The following is a 13049-nucleotide window of genomic DNA, read 5'->3' on the forward strand; positions in this document are numbered from 1 at the left end:
TGACAGCTCAGCGTTTAACTAATATTAAAGCCCACCCTTTGAGATATCCAAAAATTAAACATATATTTGTACTGTAATATAAAAGTTTATATTTGGGCTGGGGATGTGGCTCAAGCGGTAGCACGCTCGCCTGGCATGCGTGCGGCCCAGGTTCAATCCTCAGCACCACATACCAACAAAGATGTTGTGTCCGCCAAGAACTAAAAAATAAATATTAAAAATTCTCTCTCTCTCTCTCTCTCTCTCTCTCTCTCTCTCTCTCTCTCCCTCCCTCCCTCCCTCCCTCCTTTCACTCTCTCTTTAAAAAAAAAAAAAAAAAGAGAATGTCAGACTTAAAAATAAGTTTGGGGAGTATAAATCACTCCCCAGTGCCTGATAAACCCTGGAATTTTGCTAAAATGTATCTATGGAGACTACCACTTAAAGGTATTTACCCAACTGCAAAGCATCTCTTCTTCTTGGATGAATTTTACATTAAAACAACCAACTTTTTTTGTTGTTATTTTTTTTTAGTTGTCAATGGACCTTTATTTTATTTATGTATGTATTTGTTTATAAATGGTGCTGAGGATCAAACCCAGGGCCTCACACATGCCAGGCAAGTGCTCTACCACTGAGCAACAACCCCAGCCCCAAAACAACCAACTTTTACCCATAAAAGCAGTCATTCATTTATACATTCAGCAACTTTGTATTTAGTTTCTACTTTGTGCCACTGGCCATATGTGTGAATGAAAACAGAGTAAAGTGCTTACATGGACTTTAGCATTGATCAGAATGCTACTGACCTATCAGCATGGAATGCTTCAAGAGTGATCACATAAAGACTTTTCTACAATACTTTCCTGTATTGTAGAAGCACTCAATAAGATGAGTTGTTACTATTATAAAAGGTGAGCAAAAAAAAACTTTGGTTTCTTTATGAGTACATTAAATTCTTCACCATCAAATATGTATTTCAGGGGCTGGGGTTGTGGCTCAGAGGTAGAGCACTTGCCTAGCACGTGCAAGGCCCTGGTTTCAATCCTCAGCACCACATATAAATTAACAAATAGAATAAAGATAATGTGTTGAACTACAACTAAAAAATAAATATTTAAAAAATCTGTATTTCAGAAGGGTCAAGAGGACAAGAATTTTGTGGATCTCCTTCACTGATGCATCACCAAAGACCAATGCAGGGTCTAGCCCATAAAATCATATAAAGTCCATACCCACTGTACTTGACAGCTCAGCGTTTAACTAATATTAAAGCCCACCCTTTGAGATATCCAAAAATTAAACATATATTTGTACTGTAATATAAAAGTTTATATTTGGGCTGGGGATGTGGCTCAAGCGGTAGCACGCTCGCCTGGCATGCGTGCGGCCCAGGTTCAATCCTCAGCACCACATACCAACAAAGATGTTGTGTCCGCCAAGAACTAAAAAATAAATATTAAAAATTCTCTCTCTCTCTCTCTCTCTCTCTCTCTCTCTCTCTCTCTCCCCTCTCTCACTCTCTCTTTAAAAAAATAAATTAAAGTTTATATTTATAAAAGTTTTATTTTTTTTCTTATTTGAACTAATAGAAATAGCAGGCTATCCAAAATTGAGGATAAATTAAAAGTCATTTGCATCTGGTTTTATTTGCTTTCATATTATTTTATGATACATTATTATCTTCTCAGTCATGTATGGATTAACCACCAAATGAAATTATTTAGAATGTATTCAATAAGTAGTTTACTTTAATAGTATCTTAATTTCCTACTGCTTCAAAGCTTAATTAATCAACCCAATAGTCCATTTGAGTTAGGTCAAGTAGCTTTCATCTTTATTTTGCAGTGCAAGAGATCAAATCTAGGAACTTGTACAAGCTAAGAAGCACTCTACCACTGTGCTATACCATATTTCCAGCACCACCACCCATTTATCTATCTATTTATTTATTTTTCAGTACTGAAAATTGAACCCAGGGGTACTCTACCACTGACCTCTTTTTATTTTCATTTTGAGACAAAGTCCCCCCCAAAATGGCCAAAGCTGGCCTTGAACTTGATATCCTCCTGCTTCAACCTCCAGAGCAGCTGAGAAAACAGGAGCACCACTGCGCCCAGCTGCTGCTTTTATCTTTCTTTTAAGAGAAAGAAACTAGACTAGAGGTAGTTCAGTGGTAGAAGCAATAAAAAAAAAAAAAAGAAAGAAAGAAAGAAAAGGAATATTGAACAAAAGAGATTTGCCCAAAGCACTGCTAACCATAATAGTTAACAAATACTCAGTATTTACTTTGTACCAGGCACTAGCCTAAGAAATTTAATTGTGGGCCTGTGCCAAGGCTTTTACTATTCCAGTTTATTCATTAGAACAATTATTTAAGGTAAGTAGACTTATATTATCTTTTGAGGATGGGTAAACTAAGGTACAAGAGGTTAAATAACTTGCCCAGCAGTATTCCTTCCTATCACCTGGATGTGAAACTCCTATACAACCTTCAAAGTCATGCCTTCCAAAAATTTGAACCAGCACTTAACAAAAGAAACACAGATGGGCAATAAAATGAAAAGATGCTCAGCATCATTTTCTTCAAGAAAAATAAGAATTAAAATCACAATTAGATAACACTAAACACTTGTAAAAGTGAAAAACATACATAGACACCCTAACAATACCAACAAGTACTGACAAGGCAGTGGGGATAAAAAAATGAAACAGATGCTTTGGGAAATAACTTAGCAGGGGTTTTTTGTTTTGTTTTGTTTTGTTTTTGGTAGTGGGGATTGAGCTCAGGAACACTCTACCACTGAACTACATCCCCAGGCCCTTACATGTGTGTGTGTGGGGGGGTGTTTTTTTTCCTGAGATAGGGTCTCTTTAAGCTGCCACAATTGGCCTTGAACTTGTCATCCTCATGTCTTAGCCTCCCAAGTAACTGGGATTATTTATTATTTATTTATTTATTTTTTGGTACTGGGAGTTAAAACAGGGGTACTTTACCACTGAGCTACATCCCCAGTCCTTTTTATTTTTGAGGCAGGGTCTCATTAAGTTGCTTAGGGCCTTGCTAATTGCTGAGGCTGGCCTCAAACTCGCAATCATCCTGTCTCAGCCTCAGGAACTGCTGTGATTACATGTGTACATCACAGTGTTCAGAATTGGCAATTTCTTATTAAATTAAGTACAGGCAGAGGATGTAGCTTATTGGTAGAGCACTTGCCGAGTTCAATCCCCAGCACTGCAAAAATTATAAATTAAAAAAAATAAAGTTAAGGGCTGGTTCTCAAGGTTCATAAATCTTCTGGAGCCCTTTCCTCCACTGCACCAGCCAAAAAGCACAGAGGTCTCTAACTGGAGCCAGCCTGGCCTAGGAGCAGCTGCCTTAAACTCCTGGTCCTGAGTAGCTAAGATGTGCCACCACTCCTAGCTTCCTTTTTTTTTTTTTTAATTCCAACCTGAGAGAAGATGATTGTAATTTTTCATACTATCAAAGAGTAAAAGGAAGTAAACATGTTTATTGTCATCTTTTTATAAATTGTGAAATGTATATTTTAAAAAGTTAAACATGATATTCTTTTCTTTTTTTAAAGTAACTGTGGAAGATGTCCTTTTTTTTCTTTTTTAGATGTCTTTTTTTTTATTTTATTTCTTTAATTATTTTAGTTGTTGATGGGCCTTTATTTTTTATTTGTATGTGGTGCTGAGAATCAAACCCAGTGCCTCACACATTAAAGGCAAGCACTCTACCACTGAGCCACAACCCCAGCCTATACGATACTCTTAAAGCCAAGGAGTCAGGGCTGGGAATATAGCTCAGTTAGTAGAGTCCTTGCCTCGCATGCACAATCCCCAACACCAAAAAAAAAAAAAAAAAAGTAAGGAGTCCCTTCCTAGAAATTTGCCCAAGGATAAAGAAACCAAAGGATTTCATCCAGGGGATGAAACTCACATAAAAGACTACTTTTCATAGTCTCTTAAGTCAGATAGTGGAAAACCAGAAAGAAATCAAATTTTCATCAACAGATGTGGCTAAGCACAGTGGCACACATGTCTAGTTCCAGCTACTTGGGAGGCTCCGGTGGGAGGATCACTTGAACCCAGGAATTTTTGAGACCAGCCTGAGCTATGTAAGAAAAAAAATTTCAAAAAAGAAAGGAAGAAAAAAGAAAGAAAGAAACTTTGGTATATCCATACAACAAAATATTATTAGTAAAAAGTTATTAGTAAAAATATTATTAGTAAAAAATATTGTTAGTAAAAAGGAACAGCAGCGGGGCTGGGGCTGTAGCTCAGTGGCAGAGCATTTGCCTACCATGTGTGAGGCACTGGGTTTGGTCCTTAGTACCACATAAAAATAAACAAATAAAATAAAGGCATTCTATCCATTTACAACTATAAAAAAAAAAAAAAAAAGGAACAGCAGCATGGTGGTATCAGAGAGGCTGAGGCAAGAAGACTGCAAGTTCAAGGCCAGTCTGGGAAACTTACCAAGACCCTATCTTAAAATAAAAAATAAAAAGGGCCAGAGATATAGTCAGTGGTAGATATGGTTTCCCCGGGTTCAATACTCAGTACTGCAAAAACAAAAACATAAATAAAAATAAAAATATTTAATGTTTTAAAATTCCAAATGGCTGGGGACATTGCTTAGTAGTAAAGTACCCAGGGTTTGATCCCCATTATAGATAGATATGAGGAAAACAAGGGCTAGAAGTATAATTCAGTGGTAGAGTTCTTGCCTAGCAAGTGAGGCCCTGGATTTGATCCACAACAGTGAGAGAGAAGGAAAAAAAAAAAAAAGGAACAAACTTCTGATACATACAACATGGGTAAATTTTCAAAACATTTTGCTAAGCTAAGAAAGCCAGATATTCCATTTAGGTGGTACTAAAGATTGAACCAGGGCTTCATGCATGCTAAGCAATGGTCTACCTTCAAGTTATATCCCTAGTCCCCAATTTTTTTTTTTTTTTTTTTTTTTGAGACAGGCTCTCCCTTAATTGCCCAGGCTGGCCTTAGAGTTTCAATCCTTTTGCCTCAGAAGATAGATCTGTGCTTGTCAGGAGCTGAGGATGACAGGAGGAGAATGACACAAGGGAAGTAGAACTATTTTGGGGTGATGAAACTATTCTATATCTTGACTATGGTGGACTTTATACATTTTTGGAAAGATGAATTTAACTATGTACCTCAAAAGAGTGAATTTTACTGTATATAAAGTATACTTCAGGGCTGGGGATGTGGCTCAAGCGGTAGAGGGCTCGCCTGGTGTGCGTGCGGCCTGGGTTCGATCCTTAGCACCACATACGAACAAAGATGTTGTGTCCGCCGAGAACTAAAAAATAAATATTAAAAATTCTCTCTCTCTCTCTCTCTCTCTCTCTCTCTCTCTCTCTCTCTCTCTCTCTCCTCTCTCTCACTCTCTCTTTAAAAAAAAAATAAAGTATACTTCAGTAAGCCTACTTTTAAAAAAAAGGCAAAAATCCTATGGAATAAGACATGGTGGCACATGCCTATAATCACAGAAACTCAGAAGGCTGAGGCAGAAAGATCACAAGTTCAAGGCCAACCTAGGAAACTTATTGAGACCCTGTTTCAAAATAAAAAATAAGGGCTGGGGATGTGGCTCAAGCGGTAGCGCGCTCACCTGGCATGTGTGCGGCCCCGGTTCTTCGATCCTCAGCACCACATACCAACAAAGATGTTGTGTCCGCCAAAAACTAAAAAATAAATATTAAAAAAAAATTCTCTCTCTCTCTCTCTCTCTCTCTCTCCCCTCTCTCAAAAAAATTAAATTAAAAATAAAATGACTAGGGATGTAGCACAGTAGTTCAGTACCCTGAGTTCAAAAAATAAAATAAAATACTATAGAAACTTCTAAAAACCATCTGGCTTAATCAAGATTCCTTTGTAGTATTTCCTATATTTGCTATTTCCAATCTTTCCTCTTTCATTAAATTTTTCTATAGTAAAGTATAAGATACAAACATAAAAGTACAAAAATCATAAGCATGCCACCTAACAAATTAGTGCAAAGTGAATAAAATCATGTTAAGATCAAGAAATAGGATACTGGGGGCTGGGGATGTGGCTCAAGCGGTAGCGGGCTGGCCAGGCATGCATGCGGCCCGGGTTCGATCCTCAGCACCACATACCAACAAAGATGTTGTGTCCTCCGAGAACTAAAAAATAAATATTAAAAATTCTCTCTCTCTCTCTCTCTCTCTCTCTCTCTCTCTCTCTCTCTCTCTCTCTCTCCTCTCTCACTCTCTCTTTAAAAAAAAAAAAGAAATAGGATACTTGGGCTGGGGTTATAGCTTAGTGGCAGAGTGCTTGCCTAGCACATGTGAGGCACTGGGTTGGGTCTTCAGCACCACGTAAAAAAATAAATAAAATATGGGCTGGGGATGTGGCTCAAGCGGTAGCGCACTAGCCTGGCATGTGTGCGGCCCAGGTTCGATCCTTAGCACCACATACAAACAAAGATGTTGTGTCTGCCGAAAACTAAAAAATAAATATTAAAATTTAAATAAATAAATAAATAAATAAAATAAAAAATAACACATACACACAAAAAAAGAAAAGAAATAGGATACTTATACTAAGCCCCCAAAAGTCTTTTTCCAATGCTCCCCAAAATACTATCTGTCCCTCCTCAGAAATAATCAACTACTCTTCTGATTTTAACAACATAGATTTAATTTTGATCATATTTGACCTTTATACAAACAAAATGACACAGTATATGCATAGTCTACTGTCTGGTTTCTGCTGTTCAATATTATGTTTGTGACATTCTTCCATATTGTTAAGTGTGGCAATAATTCATTAATTTTCAGTGATGCATAGTATCTCATTTATTAGTATACCATATTTTAGTTACACATCCTAACTTTGACAGAAATTGGGGTTGCTTCTAGGTTTGGGCTATTATGAATATGGCAACTACAAAAAAATACAGTCTATATATTGGTATATGCTTAGGAACCATTAGATATATAGCATGCAAATATTCAGCTTCATAAATAACTGCTTAACCAGTGCTTCGGAGTGGTTTTACCAATCTATAGTACGACCAGCAGTACATGAGTCCTGCTTGCTATTCTAATCTACATCTCCCAAGAATTTAGTTCAACACCCAGTCCACATTATAAAATACAACATGTTCAAAACAACTTCTGATCTCTTTCCAAAAACCACCACAAAAATTGCTCCAATGATAGCCTTCAGTCAATGACAGCTACCTCCTTTTGGCTCAGGCCAAAACAAATCATCTTTGACTTTCCCTCACCTCACCTCTAATCAGTCAGAAAATCCTATTTGTTGTATGTATGAGTATGTATGTGTGTGTGTGTGTGTGTGTGTGTGTGTGTGTGTATATATATATCCATAATCTCACAACTTCTCACCAACTTCACAGCTACTATGCTGATCCAAGCCACTATCATCTATCATTGAAATTACTGTAATAACTCCCAAACTGGTCTCTTTGCTTCTATATGTGCATCTTACAGTTTTTCTCAACAGAGCAGCCAGGTCATAGCCTGACACTTTTGTGCTCAATATCTGTAATGTTGCCAGGTACAGTGATCCACATCTGTAATCCCAGTGACCTGGGTGGCTGAGGTAGGAGGATGGCAATTCAAAGCCAGCCTCATCAACTTAGGGATCCCCTGTCTAAAAATAAAACAAAAAAGGTTGGGGGTGTGGCTCAGTGCACAAGAGCCCTGGGTTCAAGCACCAGCACACATAGATACACACAAAAATCTGTAATATTTCCCCATTTCACTCTGAGTAAAAATCAGAATCTTTATGATTTGGAAGATCCCTTCATTTTCTTCTCCCTTTACCTAACTTCCTTCCCTAATCAACACCACTTGTCTTCAGCCAAAAGTCTTGCAGCAGACCAGACTTCTGGCTTTAAAGTCTTTGCCTTCTCTGCCAGGCATTGTTGCACACATTTGTAATCCCAGTGACTCAGGAGACTGAGGCAGAAGGATACAAGTTCAAGGCCAGCCTCAGCAATTTAGCAAGCTTCTGTCTCAAAATAAGAAAATTAAAAGGGTGGGGATGGGGCTGGGAATGTGGCTCAGGTGGTAGCGCGCTCGTCTGGCATGCGTGCGGCCCGGGTTCGATCCTCAGCACCACATACAAACAAAGATGTTGTGTCCGCCGAAAACTAAAAAATAAATATTAAAAATTCTCTCTCTCTCTCTCTCTCTCTCTCCTCTCTCACTCTCTCTTTAAAAAAAAAAAAGGGTGGGGATGTAGCTCAGTGGTAAAGCACTCCTGGGTTCAATATCTAGTACATCTAGTACCAAAAAAAAATTTTTGCTCAAGTTTCAAGTTTCAATCTCTCAGTGAGACACCACAGCCATCATCTTTAATACTGTCCACTCCACTGCCTTCCCTCTCTTCTTTCTACTTCTTCCCATTGCATTCATCACCTTCTAACATACTATATTTTCATTCTGTTTATTCTTCACCTTACAACTCCATAACCAACATAAACTCCAGGAAGGTATAGATATTTCTTTTGTTCCTTTTTTTAAATATTTATTTTTTAGTTGTAGTTGGACACAATACCTTTATTTATTTTTATGTAATGCTGAGGATGAAACCCAGGGCCTCACACGTGCTAGGGGAGCGCTCTACCTCTGAGTCACAACCCCAGCCCCTTTCTTGTGTTCTTTGACGTATACTAAAGCAAAAAGTAGGCACATATCTGGCACTCAAATATTCCCAGTACGAATAAATGAATGCCCTTTTTATCAGGAGGACAAACTAATTGTTGTTACTGCTGCAAAATACAGATAATATATTTCAACAAGTCTTCATAATGTGGAATTTTAAAATTCTCTGTCAAATAACTAAGTGATGATAACCCAGACAAGCAATTACACCATGAGGGAAGAGATTAAAACACTTCTTTATGATAAGGCAGAGGAAATTTCTTTGAGACAATGTGAATGTTCTGGTCTCGTGGTCAGATCAATAGTAGGGCTTGTCAAGTAGTTTTGACACAGTTTGCTAATTTTACACAATTTCTCAGTCATCTTTAAAAAGCTGACCTCCAATATTTATTTTCCTTTAAGCAAACAGCAAAACCTAATTGCACACTCAGTTACCCAGTCTTTACAAAAGAAAGGAGTGCCCAGTATGTTTCGTGTAAGGGATCTCCCTCTTTTCCTGGCTATCCAACTCTGGATAATATCAGCTTGACTTAGTCCTTCCACGTCTCCAACCTCTTCCCAAGAGCCCAAGGTCCCACTCCCTTGAACCTGGCTGGCACAAGTCAAGGATTATTAGAATGAGATTACAGGCAGGTATGGGTAAACATCCTGCAGGGTACTGAAGCAGAGTAGGAATATCGTAGAGGCCGCCAGCACCCGATCTGCCAGCGATTTTAGCCGGAGGAAAGCAACCAGAAGACTTCGGGGCGGACACTCACCTCCGGCCAAGAAGGAGCGCAGCCAGTAGAAGTCACGACGGGCCGTAGGCCCTCCGGCCCCTGCCGCCTGCGGCATGGCGGGAGGGGCTTCGGCCGCTGCCAGGGCCGCCGCTGCAGCCATCAGGACCACAGTCACCGCGGGGACGTGGGTTGCCAACTTACAAACCACTGAACAGAACCATGGCTGGTGCCTGCAGTGACAGGTGGCCGACCGCCGAGCTGGCGGGGCCGAATGATTCCAGGTACGGCGCCCGCTGATGGCGTAACCCAGGGGCGGAGCCTGGGTCACGCCCCAAGGGGTCTGGAGTGGGGCGGGGCCTGAGGGAGACCGCGGTCTCTGGGCTGGTCTCCCCAGCGAGCCTTGCCCCACTTCTCTACTCCCCTAGTTTTTTTCTAATTTGGGGGTATTGGGGATTGAACTCAGGGGCACTCAATTACTGAGCCACATCCCCAGCCCTGTTTGTATTTTATTAGAGACAGGGCCTCACTGAGTTGCTTAGCACCTCGCTTTTGCTTTAAACTCACAATCTTCCTGCCTCAGCCTCTGGAGCTCCTGGGATTAAAGGCCTGCGCCACTGTGCCTGGCATCTACTACCCAATTTGCAGTGTTTGTTTTTATACTGGGGATTGAATCCAGGGTCACTTAACCATTGAACCACATCCCCAGCCTTTTATATTTTTAATTTTGAGACAGTGTCTCACTAAGTTGCCTTGGCTCTTACCAAATTGCTAAAACTGGGTTCAAACATGTGATTATCCTATCTCAGTCTCTCATGTCACTGGAATTAAGGGCATCTGCCAGGCCTGCTTTGCTTTTCAGGGCGGAAGATGGAAAGGGTGGCTATTCAGGGTCCTGTCAAAATCCACTACCTGCCCAGACTCCGCACATACCTGTAATTTCAGTGGCTTGGGAGGCTGAGACAGGAGGATCACAAGTTGAAAGCCAACCTCAGCAAAAGCCAAGTGCTAAACAACTCAGTGAGACCCTGTCTCTAAATAAAATTCAAAACAGGGCTGGGGATGTGGCTCAGGCGCCAAGTACCCCTGCATTACCTCCAGTTACCTCCCCCCCCAAAAAAAAAAAAAAAAAAACAAAACACTACCTCAAAATGCTTTCCCATTCTTTGGCCTATATTGAGTTGTAACCACCCACTGAGATGCTTTCTAACCTCCCTAAAATGCACCCTTTCCAGAATCAATCTTCAGCTTTTCATTCTCTCCAAGTATCTCTTCGCTTACTATTCCAACTCTGCTTTCTCAGAGCTCCTCATTGAATTTCAGTCGCTGCCCTCCCTAAGCCCCACTAAGATTCCAAAGCACCCATGCCACATTTGCGCAGGCATCAAGGGACAGGGACACACACACACACACACACACACACACACACACACATACACACATCCTAAAGTAGCTCTAGAGCTAAACAGGTTATTCTTTCTTTGGGGCCCTAGTCATTAAAACAAGCTAGTTTGTAACAGTCATCCACTTCATACTTTGAATATAGCCCTTGATGCTCTGTCACTGTGACTTATTTTTTTTAATTTTTTAAATTAATTATACATGACAGTAGAATGCACCTTGCTAACCATATATAATGGAGTATAATTTCTCATTCTTCTGCTTATACATGATGTAGAACCCCACTCTTCATGTAGTCATATATGTATATAGGGTAATAATGTCTGATTCATTCTACTATTCTTCCTATCCCCAGTCCCCCTCCCCTTCCTCACTCCCCTCTACCTAATCTGAAGTAACTCTTCCCTAGCCCTCCACCCCTTATTGTGAATTAGCATCTGATATCAGAGAAAACACTCAGCCTTTGATTTGGGGGACTGGCTTATTTCACTTAGCATGATATTCTCCAGCTCCATCCATTTATCAGCAAACACCAAAAAACAACCCACTCAATAAGTGGGCTAGGCTGGGTGGGGTGGCTCACACCTATAATCCCAGTGGCTCTGGAGGTTGAGACAGGAGGATCTCAAGTTCAAAGCCAGCCTCAGCAAAAGCGAGGCACTAAGCAACTCAGTAAGACCCTGTCTCTAATAAAATACAAAACAGGGCTAGGAATGTGTCTCAGTGATTGAGTGCCCCTGAGTTCAATGCCTGGTACACCCCTCCCCAAAAAAATTGGACTAAAGAACTGAACAGACACTCCAACAGAAGAAGAAATGCAATTGATCAACAAATATATGGAAAAATGTTCAAAAGGTTTTTCTAGGTCTGGGGTTGTCGCTCAGTGAAAGAGTACTTGCTTGGCATGTATGAGGCACTGGGTTCAATTCTCAGCACCATATACAAACAAGTAAAAAAAGGTCCATCGGGCTGGGGATGTGGCTCAAGCGGTAGCACGCTCGCCTGACATGCGCGCATCGCTGGGTTCGAACCTCAGCACCACATACAAATAAAGCACCGCATACAAATAAAGATGTTGTGTCCGCTGCAAACTAAAAAATAAATATTTAAAAAAAGTCTCTCTCTCTCTCTTTAAAAAAAAAAGGCCCATCAACAAGTAAATAATAATAATAAAAAGATTTTTCTAATCTTTAGCAAGTAGAGAAATGCAAATCATAACTACACTAAGATTTTATCTCACCCCTGTCAGAATGGCAATTATCAAGGGCTGGGGTAGGGGAGGGGAAGGGGATTAGCAAGGATGGTGGAATGTGATGGACATTATTATCCAAAGTACATGTATGAAGACACGAATTGTGTGTCAACATACTTTACCTACAGAGATATGAAAAATTGTGGTATATATGTGTAATAAGAATTGTAATGCAAAAAAAAAGTACATGCATAAAGACATGAATTGGTGTGAACATACTTTATATACAAAGATATGAAAAATTGTGCTCTATATGTGTAATAAAAATTGTAATGCATTCCGCTGTTGTATATTTGAAAAAAAAATAATATCAATTAAAAAATAAAAGGATATAGGATACCTGGCTGGTAGAATACTTAACTTGCATTCATGAGGCCCTGGGTTCCAACCCCAGCACCACAAAAAAAAAAAAAAAAAAAAAAAGAATAAAAGAACACAAACCACAGCCAGATGTGGTGTGGTGGTATGCCTGTAAGCCCAGCAGCTCAGGAGGCTGAGGCAAGAGGATCACAAGTTCAAAGCTAGCCTCAACAAAGGCGAGGCACTAACCAACTCAGTGAGATCCTGTCTCTAAATAAAATACAAAATAGGGCTGGGGATGTGGCTCAGTGGTCAAGTGCCCCTGAGTTCAATACCCAGGATCAGAAAAAAAAAAAAAAAAGAACACAAACAACAATAAATGTTGGTGAGGATGTGGGATACACTCATACATTGCTGGTGGGAATGCAAATTGGTGCAACCACTATGGAAAGCAGTATGGAGATTCCTCGAAAAATTTGAAATGGAACCACCATTTGGCCCAGCTATCCCACTTCTCATTTTATACCCAAAGGATACTATAGTGATGCAGCCACAGCAATGTTTATAGCAGTTCAACTCACAATAGCTAAACTACGGAACCAACCTAGGTGCCCTTCAACAGATTAATGGATTAAAAAAATGTTAGATACACACACACACACACACACACACACACATACATGGGAATATTACTTAGCTTTAAAGAAGATT

At 39.9% G+C, this 13049-nt stretch overlaps 1 protein-coding gene across 3 annotated transcripts in view; it reads right to left on the minus strand.

Moving 5' to 3' along the window:
• SLC25A16 (solute carrier family 25 member 16) overlaps positions 1-9672 on the minus strand; it is a 44275-nt gene extending 34603 nt beyond the window's left edge. For 2 of the 3 annotated variants that reach the window (XM_081267025.1, XM_081267027.1), the window contains exon 1: positions 9428-9672. In XM_081267025.1, the coding sequence (XP_081123151.1) occupies positions 9428-9548 (121 nt within the window). In that variant the 5' untranslated portion in view covers positions 9549-9672. The remainder of the gene's footprint in view (positions 1-9427) is intronic. The other variant, XM_081267026.1, reaches the window with a different exon arrangement.
• Positions 9673-13049: the final 3377 nt, after the last annotated feature.

Source organism: Spermophilus citellus, assembly GCF_964194105.1.
Source record: "Spermophilus citellus genome assembly, chromosome: 15".
In the NCBI taxonomy this organism is placed as follows: Eukaryota; Metazoa; Chordata; class Mammalia; order Rodentia; family Sciuridae; genus Spermophilus; species Spermophilus citellus.